This window comes from Leptonychotes weddellii, chromosome 4, assembly GCF_054177405.1.
Source record: "Leptonychotes weddellii isolate Sample4059 chromosome 4, ASM5417740v2, whole genome shotgun sequence".
NCBI lineage: Eukaryota > Metazoa > Chordata > Mammalia > Carnivora > Phocidae > Leptonychotes > Leptonychotes weddellii.
The window spans coordinates 111,118,333-111,141,774 of record NC_138372.1 but is presented as its reverse complement, the minus strand read 5'-3'; the positions used below and the strand labels follow the sequence as shown (position 1 = coordinate 111,141,774).

The following is a 23,442-nucleotide window of genomic DNA, read 5'->3' as shown; positions in this document are numbered from 1 at the left end:
CACATATTCAATAAAGGGTTAGTATCCAAAATATATAAATAATTGATACAACTCAAAACCCAAAAAACAAATAATCTGGTTAAAAATGGGCAGAAGACATGGACAGATAGTTCTCCGAAGAAGACATGCAAATAGCCAACAGACACATGCAAAGATGTTCAACATCACTCATCATGAGGGAAATGTAAATCAAAACTATAATGAGATATCACCTCTTACCTGTCAGAATCGCTAAAATCAAAACGCAAGAAACAAGTGATAGTAAGGATGTGGAGAAAAGGAACCCTCGTGCACTGTTGGTGAGAATGCAAACTAGTGCAGCCACTCTGGAAAACAGTATGGAGGTTCTTCAAAAGTTAAAAAATAGAACTACCCTACAATCCAGAAATCACATTACTAGGTACTTACCCCAAAAATACAAAATCACTAATTCAACAGCATACATGCACCCTAATGTTTATAGCAGCATTATTTACAACAGCCAAATTATGGAACCAGCCCAAGTGGCCATCAACAGATGAACGGATAAAAAAGATCACACACACACACACACAATGGAGTATAACTCAACCATTAAAAAAAGAATGAAATCTTGCCATTTGCTAAGACATGGATGGAGCTAGAAAGTACAATGCTAAGTGAAATAAGTCAGAGAAAGACAAATACTATAGGATCTCACTCATGTGGAATTTAGGAAACAAATGAGCAAAGGGGGGAAAAAAGAGACAAACCAAGAAAGAGACTTTTTTATAGAGAACAAACTGATGGGCACCAGAGAGGAGGTGGGGGGGGGCATGAGTGAAGTAGGTGATGGGGATTAAAGACTATATTTACCATGATGAGCACTGAGTATTGTACAGAATTTTTGCATCACTATATTGTATACCTGAAACTAATATAACGCTGTATGTTAACTATACTGGAATTAAAATAAAAAATTTAATTAAAAAAAGTAAATATGAAAGGTCTAGAGATCCCATTTTAAGTGTAAAGTAGCCAACTCATTTCTAGCACTCACAAAATGAAGTATGGAAACAAGCTATGGGGTTATAGGCAAGTGTTTTTCAAATAACACAGCGAAGAACCACTGAGTGCTTTTATATGCTTTTTTACACTAATTACCTTATTTTATTCCTAGCCCAATATTCATTGGGTCCATTAACTGGATAAAGGTGTAAATAAATGTTTTGGTCTGTGTTCTGGTTTCTGATTCTATAAATCCAATTTGTAAAATCAGGGAGTTGAATTACTTGAACAGCAACTAAGTTAATTTGCTATTCAAATGTAAGGTGGCAATAACAACAAAATCACCACCACTAGCACACTTCTATTATACACTAATTATGTACCAGTTATTATACTCAGGGCTTTACATGGATTATTTTGTCTAACCTTCACAACAATAAGTAATGGGCCCATCTTGCCTATCATTATTGGATCAGCGGATGACAGTGAAAAGATGGTGTGATCTAGAAGGAACCATACTGAAGCTTAAGATTTCAGAGGTAAAACTGTTCTGAGGGTGACAGAGTCGAGGTGTTGCCTATGAGTATGGGCAGCAGAAAAGAAATGGAAGCTAAAGCCAACAGGAATACAGGAAGTAAAGAACATAAAATGCCAAGTTTCAGATAAATCCTCTATAAGACTGATATTACCCAGAACACTGGAGGGTCTGGTTTTGACTACCCAACTCCTGCTTCTGAAATGACTCACGAATGTCCTATTTGCAAGTGTAAGCCATTTTTATTTTTGTCTTCTGAATATGGCCCCATAATGGTGCCTACTCTCCCTGGGTCCAACTGTGGTTCCCCAGTTCCAGACTTTCTATACAATTTACTAATGCTGGACTCCTAGATAGTCCAAATACATTCCATATCAATGAATCCCTAAATGAGCCAGAAAAATAGTAAAAACGCATTTTCAACTTTATTACTCTAAATTGCATGGTTTTAAAAATTCCACATTTCTTACTTTACTGATAGATGTAGTTAAAATATAATAGAAGATACAGCAGATTTAAAATATCTACCTAGCAGATAAAACATTCATTTTAATATTGATCTCGGGGACGCATGGGTGGCTCAGTGGGTGGGGCACCTGCCTTCAGCTCAGGTCATGATCCCAGAGTGCTAGGATCAAGTCCCAAATTGGGCTCCCTGCCCAGCGGGGAGCCTGCTTCTCCCTCTGCCTACCGCTCCCACTGCTTGTGCACCTGCTCTCTCTCTCTCTCTGGCAAATAAATAAATATTAAAAAAAATACTGATCTTGAATTTGAAAAGACCCAGTATGCTGTAAAATCATCTGGAAATAAAAATCTCACCATAAACAAATGTCTTCCATCTTCCATTACATTCTCAAGTAGGTCACCAATCTTTCTCTTACCTTACCCCTCTCTCCTATGTTTATCCATCTTTATTCAAAAGCAGCTCCTACACTAAATCTAATAGTCTTAATTCTGCTCATACCTTTTTAAGTGACTAATAACACAGAGAAAGAGAATCTCTCCAATGACTGTCAAGGCAGATTTGGGTTGTTACTAAAAAATTCTCGATTATCTTCATGTCCTTCTATGTCTCTAGCTACATGAACACAAATACTATGCCAAGTTCTCCTACAACTAGGTTAAGTGGATACTAAATAGACAAAAAGAAAATTTTAATCGAACTGAGCAATCAGAAAAAAGTTAAAAAGCTCTAGTTAACAAAGAAGTTATTTGAAGGAAGCTGGCAAATGAAACAATCAGCAATTTGTATCTAACTGAATTGAATTCTCAGAAATTGTGCTTGAGTTACCACCACAGATTTCTTTATTTTCATTATTTTTTTAAAGCCTATAGTTTGATAAAAAATTACTTCTTGGAAAGTTCCATCTGTCACTTTCTAGACTGACGCACAAAGGTTTTGCCAGTCAATTTGCAAGCAGGATTATGAGCACAGTAACGACAACCTTGTTAATCAACCTGAACAAATGCTAATATCTACCACTTAGGAACAGATTTTTACCTCTATCTACCAGGAGTGCTGATTTATGAGTAAAACATAATTATCAAATAAGCTTGCAGGGACCCTACTGAGCTTTTGAATTATGAATTAAATACATCTTCCACATTTCACAGGCTAATCTATTATTTAAAATTGGTACAGATATCTGAACTTTACATTCTTACATGTTGAACTGAAAGATTCTGCAGTATTACTGTTATAGAGAATTACTGAAAAACAAAAACATGTCTAACACTATTACAACAATAAGGAACAAGCCCAAATCCAGAAAATAACAATTTATCTCCAAGCAAAGAATAGAGTTGCTCCTGATTTGGTGCTATAAGAGAATCTTAAGACCTGTGCATTTAAAAGTATTCCCAAGTCAGGGTTTCACTATCCTCTCATTCAGAGAACCACAATTACTTCTTTGTCTTGACACTTGCCTGTCGCTGCCAAGGCAATGGTTCCTACAAGTAATGCTAAGCTTTAAACCAAGGATGGAGAAAGCAACTTATGAGGCAACCACAGAGATATCTAAAAATAAACTAGGGGAACAGAATGGTTGTCCAAAGGAGAAGGTATAATGAAGAAAACAATGGTGGTACCTGAAGCTTCTTAAAGTAACATAAGGCCATGTTCAAGGTCACCTGGGAATTAACAACTGCTTGGCTTATTATATGCTTCTACAAAGATGTATTCTATGTATTCTTAAGAAGGATAAGTGTCTTAAAGAGCTTTAAAAAGCTTGAATAATCACTTCACAGAGGAAGTAAAATTAGAAAAGACTTTACTATGGTTTTATTGTCTTTTACTGACAGTAGCATCAATAGAGGGAAAGGTTCAAAAATACTTTTAAAGCTGTCTTGCCTATTTGTATTTCTAATGCACATATTGATATAAAATTTCAAAATATATAAAATACAGTACCTGAAACTGAACTCTTGGGCACTGGATCAGAGATAAATTAGTACCAATTTTCCTTACGATACTTCGAGATGAACCATATGGCTTCCCAGACCAAAGTACCTAAGGAAGTAGGAAAAACCGAAAGTTTAATTACAAGAGTTATAAAGGTTTGTAGTTTGTTACTACAAAGCACTGGACAATTAATTGCACAACATGTTAACACATTAATTACGGGATCAGAATACTCTACATGTTATGGGAAATGAGCTAATATTTCTCAATTAGAAGTTGAAGGATATGTATAGCTGGTTATGATTAACACAATAAAGTTTAACATAAGGCATTATATAAAAAACACAGAAGAAGAATTATTATAAAATAATACATTTGGAGTAAAAAATTGCTTTTTCATTAGGTTTTCATACTATTCTGCAAAGGAAACACTATTTTTACCTCCTCTGCTGTATTTTTAGTTTTAGAATTTTATATACACACAAATTTTTTTAAAACTCTGAGCTACTTTTGTTATAATGCATTTTTCAAAACAAACCCAAATCAGTACAAAGTTTAGAATCTGAATTTATACCATTCAGGGTGCTTCACTTTGTTTGCTACACAAGAATGTCTGGTTAAGGGTAAGTGGGGGCCAAAATCCAGTTGCACTGCATCTTCTTGTAAGGCCTTGTCCCAGGGTAAAGGTATCTTTTTCCTAATTTATACAGAGGTACTGAATGGGCTTGTGTAACCCTAACGAGCAGAATTTCTCAGATGAAATCATAATACACACAGGACATTACACTATGCTTTACGCAAAAACAAACCCCCAAAGCAAAAAGCAAACAAAAAAAAAACCACACATGCAGAATGTTAAATCATTATAAAGTACCTTGAAACTTCTCCCCAAGTATATGATTTTTCCTTAAAGAGAAAAACTATCCATCTGTTTTGAGTGCTACACTTGAAAGCCTGGACAGAGAGGTGGTATGCTATTAAAAGCAATTTAAAAAGAAAAGAATGAGAATGATATGACCATTATACTTAATACATTAAATTTTATATTCAATTATATCCTAAAACTAAATAAGTAATACCAAATCAGCTGGCATGTATTCTGACCAACAGACATTGACCCCTTTTTAAAGTCATTCCATGGCCATTCTAATTTAAAGAATGGAATTACCCTAACATATGCAGTATGAACAAGGGATAAATGTTATTGTAAACAGCAGTGGCTCCAACACATAACCCAAATTAGACATTTAAACCATTCTAAAAGCATGCACAAGTTGTAAAATGAGCATAGGAGTAATCTGACTTCTTAGATTTTAGCAACCCAATCCAGTTAGACGTAACAGTTGGGCTCAAAGTGAGGATCAGGGGAGTATGTATATAATACTTCTGGTATATGCCTTCAGCTTTTATATAATTCACCATTAATAAGTTCAAAGTTTCAATGACTATTACCTAGGAGAGTTCAGAAAGTACTATAACCTACACTGGCTACTGTAACCAATAAAAACTGTAACTCTTGCTTTAGAAATATAAATTAAAAAGATGGTACAGAGTGGAAAATAGGTCAGTAGAAAGATAAGAAGACATCGATTTTGAAATATGAATATTAAACAAAGAATATTAAGAGGCAAAGCTACTGTGAAGCTTAGAAGAGAATTACCTGCAATTCAGGAATGCAAATCATTCACACCAATGATCACAACATTATCACACGACTAATGTTAATAACACATGAGGATCAAGAGAAGAAAAACATCTGACTAGACAAAAATGGGAAGCATCTCAGTTTTACAAATTCAACATAAAAGGCCAAGAAAAAGTAAGAACATGGGCAAGTAATTCTAAAACACAGTATTTAAGCAAACTCTACCTTATACATGTTCATAGGTCTTAACCTCTTGAAAAGAAACCCACAGGGCAATAGCACCTATGCCATTCCTTCTCCTCTTGAATCTTATATTTAGTCACAAGTCAAAACTCTATGATGTATGTGTAGTGGAACACAATGCATCACAATGTGACAGTTACAGAATCTAAAGTGAATCTCCCATCCCTCCAGCATGCAAAGATCTTAACTGGAGATGAAGAGGATAAAAAATTCACAAAGAAAAATTTGGAAAGGATTTGCCAAGGTCAGGAACTAAGGTTTCTGCCAACTTTTAGCATTCCTTGCTATGCATGCTTCAGGGCTAAGTTTCAACTATTATCTTCCCATCTGCTTAATATCAGAAGGAAAGAATACCAGGTGACTTCTACAAGAAAAGGTGGCTGGCCAAAGATTCAGCTTTTACTTTTAAGGACTGGGTAGACTATTTAGGCTTCTTATACAAAGTTTTAAAGGAAGTAAAAACAGATTGCTTTATGTGATTTTTTTTCAAGTATACACAGCAGACTGACAATGTTTTTCTATTACTTGTGAATTGCACAGCACTTAGCACCAAGAAATATGAGGAAAGGTCTATGTAAGCTAATGACTGGAATATTTAAAAGCGTCATAACTTTTACCTGACTATAGGAAAAAGAGAAGGTAAAGAGCAGCTAACTTCCAGGAACTCTAAAACTAGGTCCTAGTTTATTTTTTCTATTCAGCCCTCATGGAGTGAGAGAAATTGTAAATGGCTGTGAAGAAATAATGAACAGATGGCACTGAAAAGTCACCATCTGTGCACTGGGAGACTGTAAGGCCCAAGTGTATCTCCTACCCTAACTGGTGGCTGAACTGTTGTCTTGTCAGTATACAGGAGAAGGAAAGACTTCCTCTAAAGATAAACTGTCATTAATATTTTTTCAGATGTTAGAGAGAGGGAAGGGAGAAAACTCACTTCTAGACAACTGGACTTCGTTAATAAGAATTCAATTCCACTAGAAAATAATTAAGTAACTATTATTATTAAACAAAAACTCTGCTTTGCTTTATAATGACTACTGACAAATAATCTAATAATGAATGTGTGCATGTGTGTTTGCATGTCTGTGTCTAGTAATGACAGTCCATAACATTTAGAAACAGTGTTTGAAAGTGATGACAGCAAGGAGGAGGATGACAACAAGAAAGCAATTTGTTCTTTTTTAACATTGTGAAATGCTATTGTAGAAGTGTTGAAGTGTGAGCCTGGAATCTGAAGCTATCATCTGTCTCATCATGATGACTGTACTCAAGTTTCATGTGGTAATTCATCTGTTATAGACCAGTTTAATCTAAATTACTATTTCAGAGGTACCATGTAGCAGGAAAAAGTACAAATTTAATTCTAAATAAATATATTTTTCTCAAGATAAGCTATTTCATACTAATGCAAGGGTCTTCATTCTGGGGTCCACATATCCCTGAAATTACATGCAAAATTCTGTGTTTATACGTATTTTTCTAGAAGTCCATACCATTAATCAAAATTTCAAGGAGTCTAAGACACAAAAAAATACAAATCCTTAACTCCAAGGGAACCAGGGGAAAATTCAAAGTGTGTGTTGGGGAGAGGGGGTAGAGACAGGAAGACGAAACCCTGTGACAATTTCAAAATCCCCAATTAAAGACAACACTTCCCTCAGTTCTCTTCTTCCTTACTCTAAACTCTTAGCCTCCAAAGCACAAAAGGAAAAGTTACAATTCTTAAGTATTACTGGAAATATATTACTAATACAAATTAGATATTTACTCTGACCGTGGTTCTACCCATAAAACAAAGTGTTGTTTTACTGAACATACATAATTTAGGCAAAAGAACTGGATACAGTAAACCAATCAGTGATACCTATTACAGTGGTGCTGATGTGTACAGTAAAATACAAAGAGCTAATCATCAATAGTTGCTCTAATGGCAAAAACAAAACCCTAATCTTAAAGCTGCACTTTTTCTTTTTAAGCAGATCAAACATGCAAAGGATGAAGGCAGTTTCTACTTGGAATACTTTCAAACATAGTATCAAGTTCATTATCAAAAAATGGGAAAATATGTATTTATTACTGAAAGGGAGCGAAGAAGTTTTATTTTCAGATGACCAAAAAGTAAAATCTTGGTAGACTATACCTTTTTACACTTAGGCAGCACACTAAGAGATCTTAGAAACTAAATAATTCCAAAGTATCAAATTGCTTTATGTTAAAAGAAAACTTATTTCTATATAGATTTTCAGTTAACTGATTAAAGTTGATGATTATATGAGGGTGCCTGGGTGACTCAGGCGGGTAAGTGTCTGCCTTCGGCTCAGATCATGATCTCAGGGTCTTGGGATATGGGATAGAGCCCTGCATCGGGCTCCCTGCTCAGTGGGGAGCCTGCTTCTCCCTCTCCCTCTGCCTGCTTCTCCCCCTGCTTGTGCTGTCAAATAAATAAAATCTTTGAAAAGGAAAAAAAAAAAGTTGATAATTATGTTACATAAAAAAAAAAAACAAAAAATCTTTTTCAGTTGCTACTAATAGGAAGGGCCTTAATTGTGATTACAATATAGGGAGTAAGTTAATGCTCCATTACCCGGTCCATTTTTTGATAAAAGGCATGCATTTTACCACTCAAAATGAACAAACCTACTTAAATGAACGAGCTAAATAAAGTGTGTTATCTGTTCCTGAAACAAACTTCTGCACTTCAGTCTCAATCAGTATTAGTCACATTCGCCTGACTTGGGGTGGGGATGGGGTAGGAATGACAGAGCAAAACCACAGAAAATTAACCATTATTGAATGTAGCTATACTACATACAAGCCACTGTACTAGGTGTTTCACAGCCATTTAATCCACAGGCTAACTCTGCAGTAGTTCTTCTTATCTATAATTTGTGGATGAAGAAAGTAACTGGCAAAGACCAATTTCAGACCCAGAGTTGTTTGAATCCAGGATCTACAATCTTTTCAATAAATTATACTTTTTAAGATTTTATTTATTTATTTGACAGAGAGAGACACAGCGAGAGAGGGAACACAAGCAGGGGGAGTGGGAGAGGGAGAAGCAGGCTTCCCACCCAGGGAGCCCGATGCCGGGCTCAATCCCAGGACCCTGGGATCATGACCTGAGCCGAAGGCAGACGCTTAACGACTGAGCCACCCATGCGCCCCTTTTTCAATTATTATGTTTTTTTAAAGTAATCTCTATGCCCAACCTGGGTCTCAAACTCATGACCCTGAGATCAAGAGTTGCATGCTCTTCTGACTGAGCCAGCCAGGTACCCCTCTCTTAAACTATATTTCTTACTAAAATTGGAAAGAAGTAAGAATCATAAATTGGAAAGCTTGACATTTTGGGAATTATAAATAAAAGCTTCCCATTTTTCTGGAAGCAACAGAAATTATTTTACTGTCAGCACTAAAATGGTAACCTACTCTCTGTAGCCAAATGATGGTAAATAACAAATGAGAAAGGTGGTATAAGACGCATTAAGTGAAGTTCAAAACATAGGAAAATGTAATTGAAAAAGATGAAAATACTATTAACTTCAGAAACCATTTTCCTATTGCTTATCCTCAAGCTAATAATCTCAAAATTATGCAGCTATTAAAAAAAGGTAATTTTATTTTGGTTCTTTGCTTTTTATCTCCAAGGAAAATAGATGTAACTCTGGGGGGTTGGGAGATTCAAAGTTTGACTTTCTCTTAACAAGACATGAAAAGACACAAAATAAAAACAAGAGTAAAATAGTACATTAAAAAGTATACCCATATTCAAAAAAAATACATGTATATATACATATACACCCATATTCAAATTATGTAACCTGCTGTATCTTTAATAAAATTGAATTCCACATTACTAATGCAAAATATTGAATGTGAAAATGAAAAACAAATATTCCACAAAACATGCCTGGCACCACTACTGCTCTTAATAACTTTACGCTGGATCTTTAAGAAAATTATGTTATCAGTAGAAAATACTTCAAATAATGGCAAGATCAGAACATCTTTGGCATAGAATATTATACCAATTTTTTCTTTATATCCATAGTTGTTATATTTTCAGAAAACATGACTTACCTTTTACCTTAAAAAGTTGTGTGATAAACCACGTTATAACAGCATTCAATAAGTTCTACAACATTCAGAGTTGTCAAGTGTTAGTCAAACATATTTTATCCAATGATTTCTATATATATTTCTCTTTCCTCACTACTAACAAATGCATTGCTTTTAACAGTCACATGAATACTGGTACATTTTCAATGTAACCCAAAATGTTACTCCCATACTTAGGATGCTAGGTAAAGATTCACTTCTGTGACTTAAATAAACATATTGAATTTAAAATGTTGGTCATGTATAGATTCATTTCACTTTCTCAGAAAAAATTCTTAAAACATACATGTCTGGACTTAAAAAATTAATTTGAAGCACTCACCGATTGCATGCTTACTCCAACCTGTTGAAAAACCATCCTAATTAGGCGCTTAATCCAGCCAAGCATTTAGATGGCAAAGTGTCTCCAAATTTGCATTTCAAGTACTTCAGGCATACATAGCAGCACATGGTCCAATAAGCACACTAAAATTTTAAAATGCAAATACTAAAATGAAATAATTGTTATTTAGAATCTTTACTGTCTGCAACATGTCTCACAAAGTCTAGTCTAAAACATTTTAAAACTTTGTGGGTACTTAAGAGAAAACAATTTTGCCTGTGATCAGTTTTGAATAAACTAACAGTACAGTATTTTTTTAACTATTTTTTTCCAGCCAGGGTTTTAGTTGGAAGCAATAAAAACCCACTGTGGCTAATTTAAGTAGAGAATGTTTTTATGAAAAGATATCTAGGTAACAGTCTTAAAAGAACCTGATGTACAGGCTAAGGAAAGACATTTAGGACTGGGGCAGAACTGGTCCTGGGAAGACACCACGGCAACTGCTATGCCACCCCTGACCCAAGAGTCTGCCAGTTCCCACCTCTCTGCTTCACCGGCTCCTAAGTTGCTGTCCATACTGGTGGCATTTGCTTGGCCGAATCTACCTGCCTATAGTTACAAGCAGATTCTGCCTCCCGCCAAAAATCATAAAGGAATCCCAGAAATATGGTACAGCAATTTAGAAGCTAGAAGATCAAAAAAGACAAAAGTTCTTCCACAGTATTGGCACTATAACCCCTGCCTCTAACGTCCTTCCCCACCAACATACTACACATCTGATAGAATTAAACTATTAACTCATCATACAGCATAACCCAGTTTACTGGAAGTGTTGGTCTCCAATGAAACAAGGAGTTTGAACAAAACTGCCAATGTGCTGCTTCCTCATCAAGGCAGTCTTGATTAAAAACAAACAAAACTGCTAAACAAAAACAGTATACTTAGTAATATATTTGATTCACATTCTGATGCAAGTTCATCCCATTAAGGACCAGGAACACTCTATGGTCTACACTTTAAGAACTTCATGTACAACTGGGGGACGGGGAGATAAAGGGTGCCACAAATACATCAGACACTGGGTGAAACATGAGCTGAAAAGAGCCAAGTCCCAATGACAGATCAAAGTATGTAACAATTCCAAGCACTGGCAGGAATATATAATTTATTGATAACTGTGAAATGGTCATGACTAGAACTTCGGTGAGACAGACAGATATACTATAGTGTTACCAACATCTATTATTGCTTGTAAGAATGTATACTCTGAGAGTTAACGGGAAGAAAAATAGCAAAGGTCCAAAAATAATGTCAAAGCTGGAAATGATGGACAAAAAAACTAGTTGGGGGAAAAAAGGATGGTTTTACGTAGGATTTGAAAACCTGTCACTTTTTTAAAACTGTGATGTAACTTACCCAGAAATGTATATCAATTTTACCTGTTCAGCTTGATGAATTTTATATATGTACAGACCTGGGTAACCACCACCCAAATCAAGACATAAAACATTACCAAAACCCCAAAGTCTCCCTATCGAACTATTATTCTAACTTTTACAAGCATTTATTAGTTTTGCCCACTGTATATACTCTTTTGTGTTTGACTTCTTTCACTTAACAATGTCTGAAATTAATCCACACCGTTTGTAAATCATAGTTCTTTATCGTTGCTGTGTAGTAGTAATTCACCGTATTACTATACCACAATTTACTTACCCAATTTACTGTTCATGAACATTTAGGTTGTTTCCATCTTTTATCTATTATAAATAAAATTGCTAAAATAATTCTTGTACATAGCATAGTAATGTACACATAACAACTCATTTCTCTTGAGTATATGCCCAGGAGTAAAACTGCTAGATTACACGATATAGACAGTTCCCAACTTACAAATGGCTCAACTTATGATTTTTTGACTTTACAATGGTGTGAAAGGAAATACACATTCAGTAGAAACCATACTTCAAATTTTGAATTTTGATCTTTTCCTAGGCTTTTGATATGTGGTAGCTACTCGCACGTGATGCTCGGCAGCATCAGTGACTGCAGCTTCCGGTCAGCCACGTGATCACGAGGGTAAACAACTGATACTTATAACCATTCTGTACCCATACAGCCATTCTGTTTTTCACTTCTAGAACAGAATTCAACACGTTATAGTAGATTCAACACTTTACTATAAAATAGGCTTTGTGTTAGATGATCTTGCCCAACTGTAGGCTAATGTGTTCTGAGCACATTTAAGATAGGCTAGGCTAAGATGTTCAGTAAATTAAGTGTATTAAAGGAATTTTAGACTTACAGTATCTTCAATTTACAATGAGTTTATTGGGACATAGCTCTATCATCAGCCCAGGAAGATCTGTACAGATAGATATATAGCTACATCTTTAATAGAAACTAACATCTTTCTGAAGCTTTTGTACCAATTACACTCTTGTAAGCAAGTCAATGAAAGAGATCCAGTTGTTCTACAATCTCTGTCAATACTAGGTGTTGTCAGTCTTTTAAATTTTAGCCATTCTAGTGGGTTCTTTACATATTTGGGGGGGGGCATTTGGGTATCTTCTCCAAAGTGCCTTTTGCTTATTTTTTAAATGGACAGCTTTTTTTTAAATATTTTAAAATTATTTTTGACAGCAGGGCGCCTGAGTGGCTCAGTCGGTTGGGCGTCAGACTCTTGATTTCGGCTCAGGTCATGATCTAAGGGTTGTGAGATCTAGTCCTGCATAGGGGTTCTTGCTGGGTGTGGAACCTGCTTGGGATTCTCTCTCTCCCTCTGCCCTCCCCCCCGCTGCTCACGCTCACACTCTCTCTAAAGAAATGTATAATATATAAATATAAAATTATTTCTGCCGGGAAGAGATGTTTTGCAATCTGACCTAAAGATTGGAGAGCACAGGCTTAGATAAAGGAGATGAAATCTAAGAGTGAATGACTAAGAAGCCAGGATAGAAACTTCAGGAAATACTTGAGGAACTAGCAGGAAAAAAAAAAAAAAAAAAGCCCCTGGGGAAAAAGACCAAAGGGTAGCAGAAAAATAATGATCATCAAAGAAAAAAAAAAGGAACTTTCAAGAAAGGAAATGGTCCTTGTTAAACAGAAAAACACAGAAAAGAGGTCACACAGTCAGGTGGTAGCCTCCTACTGCCAACCTCTCCTCCAAGCTTCTCCACTGTGCTCTCTAAAACCTTCCTTAAAGGTTAAATGTCCCCTCCCTTCCTGAACTGAAACTGGGCTCTCCCTTTACAATGCTGCCTCAAAGCCTTCTCAAAGGGTTCCTGCTTGCTTATTCTCTCACACTTTCTATCAAAGCTGTTCCAATCAGTCACTTCTCTAACCTCTTTTAAAAACTCTTTCTCAAAGGCAAAACTAAAGGGACAAAAAAAAAAAAAAAAAACAGATCAGTGGTCACCAGGGGCTAAGGTGGAAGGAAAAGTTAATTAACAAAGGAGCACAAGGGAAGTTTTGGGAACTGTTGTGGTGGTGGTGTCATGACTATGATCATCGAAGAAATGTTTGCCAAACAGAGTGAATTTTGCTGTACACAAATTAATCCCTCATTTTAAAAAAAAAACCCTTTCCTGGGGCGCCTGGGTGGCTCAGTCGTTAAGCGTCTGCCTTCGGCTCAGGTCATGATCTCTGGGTCCTGGGATCGAGCCCCGCATTGGGCTCCCTGCTCAGCGGGGAGTCTGCTTCTCCCTCTCCCTCTGCCTCTCCCCACTGCTCCTACTCTCTCTCTCTCTCTGTATCTGTCTGTCTCAAATGAATAAAAAAAAAACACAAAAAACCCTTTCCTTTGGAAGCATAGCTTTACCTACCATCCTCTGCTGCTTATAAGGGTTGACTCAAGGACACTTAAGTCATTCCCTATCATGTAGCTATGACTCTAACAAAGTCGTCTTCTCTATTCCACGTCCTTCCCTAAATTGAATTCCGTGTTTTGGCCCCATTAGCACTAGTAAATCATAAATATTTCATATTTACCAGTGCTAGATGATTCACAGAAATGATGCATCCAACAGAGTACTGTGTAAGTCCATTCATATAAAGATCCAAAATGGGTAAAATTAAAAGTAAGCTAACCATAGATTAGGGATTTTTTTTCCAAGTTTTGTTTTGTTTTACTGTTGGAGATAGGGGTACTGACTGGTAGGAGACCTGAGAAGGATTTCTGAGGATGCTGGCAATACTCTATCTCTAACATAGAGAGATACTTAGGTGTGTTTATTCTATGAAACTGCAGAAGAGTTGACAATTTTGACTCAATCTTTAGCCCTCCATCTTGTTCATGTCCACTTGCTCAATAACCTGTCTTGCGGTTACGTGTTCCTGGCCCCTTGGAGATTAATATACATACCTTAAAAATACCCGCCAACGAGGCTTGCTTTGGCCCCCCATGAGTCTGTTAGAGATAAGTATTTCCTTCTCCTGAAGCACTGATGGCACCGCAAGGTTAGCTGTCAATGAAGTGCCTGTAAGCCTTCTGATCTCACTATAATACCCTCCTGCGTGTATGCTCATTCTATAACATCTGGACTAAGATCTGGACTTTTCAGAGAATAGCTGCACAGATGTCCAGATTGCCGTCCAACCGATCCTGTCAGTAAGTTACCCTGAATAAAACCCTGTGTAAACTGTATGGAGCTGCCTTCTGTGTTTTTCAGTCCTAAGTGCCTTCTCAGTTTGGAGGATACTTTACAGTCCTTCCCTTTACCTTCCAATAGAAACTTATCAAGATGTACCTTTACATATTTTTCTTACTGTAAGTTATGCTTCAAATAAAAGCTTTAAAAACACGCATAGCCTTTGACCAAGTTATGCAACTTTGAGGAATTTCTCTCACAGAAATAAAAGATTATACATAAAAATACATGTATAAAGATATTGTCTACTTTTTCTACTCACAAAATTGGGATCAACTTTAAATGTCTGTCAATAAAACTGTTAATTACTATTAGGAAATATTATGCATCGAGGTGCCTGGGTGGCTCAGTCGTTAAGCATCTGCCTTCAGCTCAAGTCATGATCCCAGGGTCCTGGGATGGAGCCCCATGTCGGGCTCTCTGCTTAGCGGGAAGCCTGCTTCTCCCTCTCCTACTCCCCTGCTTGTGTTCCCTCTCTTGCTGTCTCTGTCAAATAAATAAAATCTTAAAAAAAAAAAAAAAAGAAAGAAAATATTATGCTTCTATTAAGTGACAGACCAGATGGTAATTACACCTGTGGTGAGCACAGCACAATGTATAAAGTTGTTGAATCATTTTGTTGTATACCTGAAATTAATGTAACATTGTGTGTCAACTATTCTCAAATTTTTTAAAAAGTTATAGTCTATGTAATGACTTGACAGCATATACATGATACAGGAAGAATATGTTAATTATGATTTCATTTCTGTAAAAAACAAAAATCCTCAAGTTTTTTATTTACAGAAAGATACACATCAAACTCTTAAAACTGGCAAGAGAGGGTAGAAGTGAACTTTTCTTCGTATAGTTTGCTTTTCATTTAAAAACAAATTCTAGAAGTTAAAAAAAACAAACCCAAATACCTCACCTTCTAGCTTTCCCTCACATACTCCTCTGCCCTACTTTGTCCGTATTGGGCCCTTAGGTCTCTTCTCGCCTGCAATTTTCATCAACCTAATCAATCCCTTCTTACCTTCACTTTCTTCTACCCCATGCAGCCAAAAATCACTGGAACCACTCTTTTGTCAGTACTTTCAACCCCTTGTTCTACAGTTCTATTTCTTCTACAAGCCAGAACTTGATTAATCCAGCAGGCTACATGTTCTAGAATTGGGCTGTAGAAAAATTAAGCCTCACATTTTGATGCTGCTACAAATATTCTACCTCTGATCTCAAATGGGCCCTCACTGCTATCTCGCATCCTAGGAAAATATTTTCTTACTCTTGCCCCTCTTCCATTCTCCAAGAAGCTTTTTCAAGCATTCTCCATGCTACCCAAATCTCTCCAACCCTTCCTCCATCATTTCGTAGCAGATGACCAAGCATACTACTTCAAATAACAGAGAAGTCATCTGACAGGAACTCCCTCAAGATCCTGCCACTCCACATGCCATACACTTACCTACACACCTATTCTGTCCCCCATTCTCTCCTGTCCCTCCTTCCAACCAAGTGCTCAGGATTATACCCCCTCAACTCACAGGTGTCATTATATCAGCTCCACTCTGCATACATAAATTCTCTTTCTTGTCCCATGTCAACTTCAGTCACACGCCAACTCTGGTTTCTCCCATCTGCTCTCAAGCCAAAGAAATCCAGAACCCAAGTCCCTAATTTTCCTCCTAAATCTGCTGCTCATGTGTTCCCTACCCTCAGAAAATGGCACCCATATTGTCAGTTATTCCTTCTTTCTCTTTCATTCTCTACAATTGAGCCTATGTTTCCTCCAAAATATATCAGATTCCATTTCCACTGCTATTCTATTCCAATCCATTACAGCTATTCTAAGCCTGTACTATCATAATCACCCCCCACAAATTTGGCTCTCCCCTTTCTATCCATTCTCAGTACCAAAATAAGTCCTTTATGATCTGGTCTCTGTACTTTCCTAACCTCTGTATCTTTCACACTCTACTCTTTAATCCAGTCATACAGACAATTCTAGAAATTAAACAGGTTCTCTGGACTTTTCTTTTATCCAGTATTCTACCTCTCTACAGCACCTCTATATCAAGCTAGCTCCTATGCATCCTTTATTTCAGCTTAGCTATTACCTCCTCCAAGAGGTTTTTCCTGATCACCCAGGATTAGGGCCCTCCTGTATATATTCTCCTAAACTGCACATTACAACAATGTACCTAAACTGCTTATCTTCTCCACAGCACTAAATCTTAAGAGCAAAACTCTTATTCATCACAGTGACCCCAGCCCTTAGCACAGTATTTGGAATATAACAGTTGCTAAATTAATATTAGAATATTAAATGAAGGGCATCTAAGCCCTAAGCCAGTGACTTTTCGACACTATCTCAACTGTAAACAGATATCTGAGAAGAATTTATTTATAAATGAACTACATAATTTCAAACAAACTATCCTCCCATGAGGTCAAATGACAAAATATGAAAATCATCTATTTGAAAGCATCAGAGAACTCTCAACGCAGAGAAGTATAGCCAGGCCAAGAGATGTTTCCTTGAAAAGAAACAAAAAGGACTGACCTCTAATGAGATTTACTGAGGAAAAAGAGAAGACACTTATAACCAGTATTAGGAATGAAATAGGGGACAACACTACAGATCACAGAGGCATTAAGAAAATAATAGAAGGGGGGCACCTGGCTGGCTCAGTCAGTCAAAGGATGTGACTCTTGATCTTGGGGTTGTAAGTTCAAGCCCCATGTTGGGTATAGAGATTACTTAAAAATAAAATCATAAAAAAAAAAAGAGAAAAGAATAAAAGGCAAAACAAAGCTATAGTGCAAGAAGTTACAATGGTGGTTACCTATGGATGGGAGCGAATAATACTTGGAAGAGAGCATAAAGGAGCTTCCTAGAGTGCAAACAACTTTCTATTTCTTAATGTGGGTGGTGATTACATGGATGTTTGGTTTGTGATAACTTACTGAGTTATACATCCATGTTTGTTACATTTTTTATGCGTTATACTTCAAAATAAAAAAGGCTTAAAAAAAGATGGCTAAGAATCAGATTGCATTTTGTTTTCTAGGTTCTGTACGAATACATATATAATTTAACTTCAAGAATTTTATGATGGTGGGGGCGCCTGGGTGGCTCAGTCGTTAAGCGTCTGCCTTCGGCTCAGGTCATGATCCCAGCGTCCTGGGATCGAGCCCCACGCATTGGGCTCCCTGCTCAGCGGGAAGCCTGCTCCTCCCTCTGCCCACTCCCCCTGCTTGTGTTCCCTCTCTGGCTGTCTTTCTTTCTGTCAAATAAATAAAAATCTTTTTAAAAAAAGAAAAAAAAGAATTTTATGATGATGGTGTAAGCTTGTGGTCTACTCTACTTTGACGCAGACTATAAGAAATAGCAAATTATTTTGGGGAGGGGAAACAGGTAGTTGACAGGGCCGAAGAGAAAATAAAGACTAAATGAAAATAGATAAACCCTGAAAACAAACTTTCTCTTCCCTCCACAAATACTATGAAAATATACAATAGTGTATAGAGTTAGACCAATTAACATTTACAGTAATCAAATCAAAGATGACACAAAATAACATTGCTTTCAACAAATGCAGCGTATGTTTTTGGGATAGTTCTAATAAAAATAGCTTATGAGCAGTAAATAGTTTCACAGTAACCCTGTTAGCAGTAATAACAAAGTTGTCATTAAATTGAAAATGCCAAAAACTGGGGCGCCTGGGTGGCTCAGACAGTTAAGTGTCTGCCTTCGGGTCAGGTCATGATCCCAGGGTACTGAGATCGAGCCCCACATCAAGCCCCACATGGGGCTCTCTGCTCAGCAGGGAGCCTGCTTCTCTCTCTCCCTCTGCTGCTCCACCTTGCTTGTGTTCTTTCTTTCTCTCTGTCAAGTAAATAAAATCTTTAAAAAAATAAAAAATAAAAATATAAAATAAAATGCCAAAAACTTTAAAAGCCACAACAGTACCCTGGAGCTTATTTTTATAAGGTCTTTGGGAACTATTCAAGGAAATGGCCATTTAATTATCTTTACAATAGGAGAGAAGAGAATGACCATTTTATAGTGGGAGTGGAGGGCGTCTAAAAGGATTAATAGAATATTCTTATTCACTTGACTAATTTATTAGAGTAAGGTTTCCTGTTCTCAGAATACTAAAAGATTAGATAAACCTACCAATGTATCCCAAATGACAATCTACATTCTAGTGCCAAACAACAATGCAAAAGAAAAATAAGGACCATGAAATAAAAAACAAAAACCTATTCAATTTAAAGTCACTGTCCTTTATTTTGAGAATATATCCGTCTTATATTTTGATGTAAAAGTACTTTTCTTTTAGGATATGGGGACAGTAGATGGATGTTACGTGATGTTTTAAAAATGTCTTTACTGGTAACAATGAAAAGTTGTCAATCCTATGTCAACACCCTGCCCCACTTTCTGAAAATTAAAACTTAAAATTCGGGGCGCCTGGGTGGCTCAGTCATTAAGCATCTGCCTTCGGCTCAGGTCATGATTCCGGGGTCCTGGAATCGAGCCCCACATCGGGCTCCCTGCTCGGTGGGAAGCCTGCTTCTCCCTCTCCCACTCCCCCTGCTTGTGTTCCCTCTCTGTGTGTCTCTCTCTCAAATAAATAAATGAAATCTTTAAAAAAAAAAAAAAAGACAGAAAACTTTAAAACAAAAAAAACCTTAAAATTCAAATCTAGTGACCACTGGTATACTTCAGTCTGGTTGAGACTTTAAGTCAGACCACTTTACCACATTATAAGACAATGATATATAGTATTTGACCCATTGGTACAATTTATTGGCAATTATTTAGAATTAATATTCTATAATGTTCATGCAAAATTAAGTACAGGGCTATATTCCCAGCACCTAGCACAAAATCTAACATATAATAAGTCTCACTTTTTTCAGTCCACAAATTAATAAATCTCATGACCTATACTGTATCTCTTAACCACCAAAAAAACCCTTATATTAAAAAGTCTAATAACACAAACTAATTAAAACATGATGAAAATTCTTTCAAGTAAATGGGCTTTACATATGAAATTAAATTTCTGACGGACATTTTCTGTAACATTTTTATTGGTCACCTTCTCTCTCGGAGTGATACACAAGAGGTCAGAGGTAGTCTTGTATTTCCATTTGAACTAAGAGTATACCATTTTCATGTGAGGATCTCTGAAATGTAACCCTACAATGAATGACATATTAAATATATTCTTCTTGAAGTATTTTTATTTTAAGCATTTCCATGCAAATGAACTAAGTACTGTGGTATCAATTTTAAAACAATCTTTTGAAAAGACTGTTCAAATATCTTAAGTGATCCTGAACATCAGTAGAAACACACACACACACTACTTGGAACTCAGTAATATTTATCACTAAAAGTGCTGTCCTTGGGCCCACCAAAGTGATGAAAATTCACTATAAAGGTAATTTTGGTAAGTTGTGTAATAATTACCGTCCCCTACATATTATGTGTATAAAAAAATTTCCTTAGTGGTAAAACGTAGTAAATTACACCTTTGTAAAATAAAGATTTTTTTTTTTGGTGGCTCAGTCTAGGTGTCTTCGGCTCAGGTCCTGGGATAAAATAAAGATTTTTTAAAAGCTGAAAGGTATTTACTGAGCATTAGTGTAAAAAGAGAAAATTCAGAAGCAAACTAAATGTCCATCAATAGAAAAATAGTTAAAACAAATTCAATATATCCATTCTAAGTTTATGGCTATAAAAACAAAAAGTTATACACAAAAAGTTTTGGGGCGCCTGGGTGGCTCAGTTGGTTGAGCCTTTGGTCCAGGTCATGATCCCAGGGTCCTGGGATGGAGCCCCGCGTCGGGCGCCCTGCCCAGTGGGGAATGTTCTCTGCCCCCTCCCTGCTTGTGCTCTCAAATACAGAAATGAAATCTTAAAAAAAAAAAAAGTTTTCACAGTAAGATACATGAAAAAAGTTGCAACCTAACATATATATATGTGATTCCATTTTTATGTGTGTGTGATTCCGTTTTTAAAAAAATAAAACAAAGCACAGAGGGGTGCCTGGCTGGATCTGTCAGTAGAGTATGTGACTCTTGATCTCGGGTTTGTAGGTTCCAGCCCCATAGTGGGTATAGTCATTACTTAAAAATAAAATCTTAACAAAAACATAGAAATAGTGGCCAAATAGATAATAGTTTAAGTCAACTAACTTTTAAAAAAATAATTTAACTTTGGCCCAAACAATAATGTCTATGTAACCATTGCTTATTATTTCAGGACATTTTTCCCAATTCACTTTAAAAACTTAACCATAGGTAGCACTCCCTACCGGAGCCCAAAAAGATTGGGATAAAGAGATATCTCGCCTAAAATAAAAGTTGATTCCAGTTCCACCTAAAATCATTTCTCTAGGAAAGCACCTACTACATTGCCAGTACACATTATATATAAAATCAATACTTACTAGCATATAAGAATTCCATTTCAAAAAGTCACTAATCAAATTTCTTGCAGGTTAAAAAATAATCTTGTAGTGTTTTACATATTAATATATGTATATATTAAAGAATGTATCACAATGCATTTTTTTAGTCATAGAGACTTAATTTAACTTTCCTATTTAAGTTCACATTTTAATCCACCACTAACTCACAAGTTGTAAAAATTAACGAAAAATTAAAACCAGTTGTATAAACTAATCTGGTAAATGGTAACAAATGTTTATACAATTTATTTTTAATAATGAGTTGCAGATTGGCTAGCACTGCAGGATCATAAATTAAGGGATTGTTTCAGAAGTGACACATGCTGGTCCCTGAAACTAGAGCCCTGAGTATTCTTCCAGCTGACACAAATATTTCATTTTATTATCCATTCTGCAGCATTTAAGTAATTAAGAAACCAATCTGCAACTTTTATGTAACAAATGATTACTATCCCTAATGAATATAAAGTGCTTGTAAATCAAGAAGTAAAAGATCAGAAGCCCAAGAGAAAAACAGAAAAAGACATAAGCAGGCATTTTATGTGGAAATACAAATGGACAATAAACATGAAAAAATGTTTAATGATCTCACCAGTAATCAAATAAATGTTAATAAAACTGTCATCTCTTTTTCCCTCTCAACTTGGCAAAGATAAAGAAGGGGACAACCCAGGGCACCTGGGTGGCTCAGTTGGTTAAGTGCCTCTCAATTTAGGCTCAGGTCGTGATCTCAGGGTCCTGAGACTGAACACCATGCCAAGCTCCATGCTCAGAAAGAAATCCGCTTGAGATTCTCTCTTTCTCCCCATCTACCCCTCCCCTCGCACGTGCTTTCTCTCTAAAATAAATAAAAATAAATTTTAAAAAGGGGGGGATGGGGCACCTGGGTGGCTCAGTCGGTTAAGCATATGCCTTCAGCTCAGGTCATGATCCCGGGGTCCTGAGATCGAGCCCCACGTTGGGCTCTCTGCTCAGCAGGAAGCCTGACACTCCCCCTGCTTCTGCTCCTTCTCTGTCAAATAAAATCTTTTTTAAAAAGGGGGGGGCGGTCAGGGGCACCTCGGTGGCTCAGTTGGTTAAGAGTCTGCCTTTAGCTCAGGTCATGATCCCAGGGTCCTGGGATTGAGCCCCACATCAGACTCCTTGCTCAGTGGGGAGCCTGCTTCCCCCTCTGCCTGCCACTCCCCCTGCTTGTGCTCTCTCTCGCTCTAGTAAATAAATAAAATCTTAAAAAAAAAAAAAAAAAGAAACTATATTTAAGAAAAAGCGGGGGGACAACCCAGTATTAGTACAGGCATGGCCCAGTATTTCTGACAGGCATCCTGGCACTATGTACAAACTAGCAATTTCACCTCTAGAAATCTGCCCCACAGAAAAAAATCTGACACTGACAAAAATCTGAATAGAAAAGCTGTCCTCTTAAGTATTATAATAGTTTAGGGGCACCTGAGTGGCTCAGTCATTAAGCGTCTGCCTTTGGCTCAGGTCATGATCCCAGCGTCCTGGGATCGAGCCCCGCATGGGGCTCCCTGCTCCGCGGGAAGCCTGCTTCTCCCTCTCCCACTCCCTCTGCTTGTGTTCCCTCTCTCGCTGTGTGTCTCTCTCTGTCAAATAAATAAATAAAATCTTAAAAAAAAAAGTATTATAATAGTTTAAAAAACTGGAAAAGAAACCAAAACGTCTAACAAAAGAGACTTGTTTATCACAAGGGTACTTTATGCATACCTTGGAAGACTAAGCAGACATTAAAAAGATGGATTTTAAGTCCTGTGAGCTGGACTCTGGCAATAGGAGGCTCCTTATCCTATCCCGTCCTAGGAATATGCATTTCAATTGCCTTCCTGCCTCCCAGAAGTTGCCCTAAAGACAAAGCCTTGTGATAGTGATGTGATATTGAGACCATCTAGGGATTATATATGACTGAACCCAGCTGAGGCCCCTATATGAAATTTTCAAGATTTGGCAGGCAGGTGTGGAGATCTACTGTCTTGTAGCTTCTCAAGACAAGCCTAGTAAATTCCCTTGCTCATTAAACCTACTACCTACAAATCTGGAGGGCTTGCCTGTTTCTTCAGTCTCTCCCTGCCCTCCAAGT

The 23,442-nt window shown here is 36.8% G+C and overlaps 1 protein-coding gene across 1 annotated transcript in view; it reads right to left on the bottom strand.

Moving 5' to 3' along the window:
* The window catches only part of MTFR1 (mitochondrial fission regulator 1), a 65,054-nt gene that overhangs the window by 26,914 nt on the left and 14,698 nt on the right, over positions 1-23,442 (bottom strand). The window contains exons 2-3 of the mRNA XM_006741177.3: positions 10,232-10,374; positions 3,912-4,010 (exon numbers count right to left, since the gene is read on the bottom strand). Of these exons, the coding sequence (XP_006741240.1) occupies positions 3,912-4,010; positions 10,232-10,297 (165 nt within the window). The 5' untranslated portion in view covers positions 10,298-10,374. The remainder of the gene's footprint in view (positions 1-3,911; positions 4,011-10,231; positions 10,375-23,442) is intronic.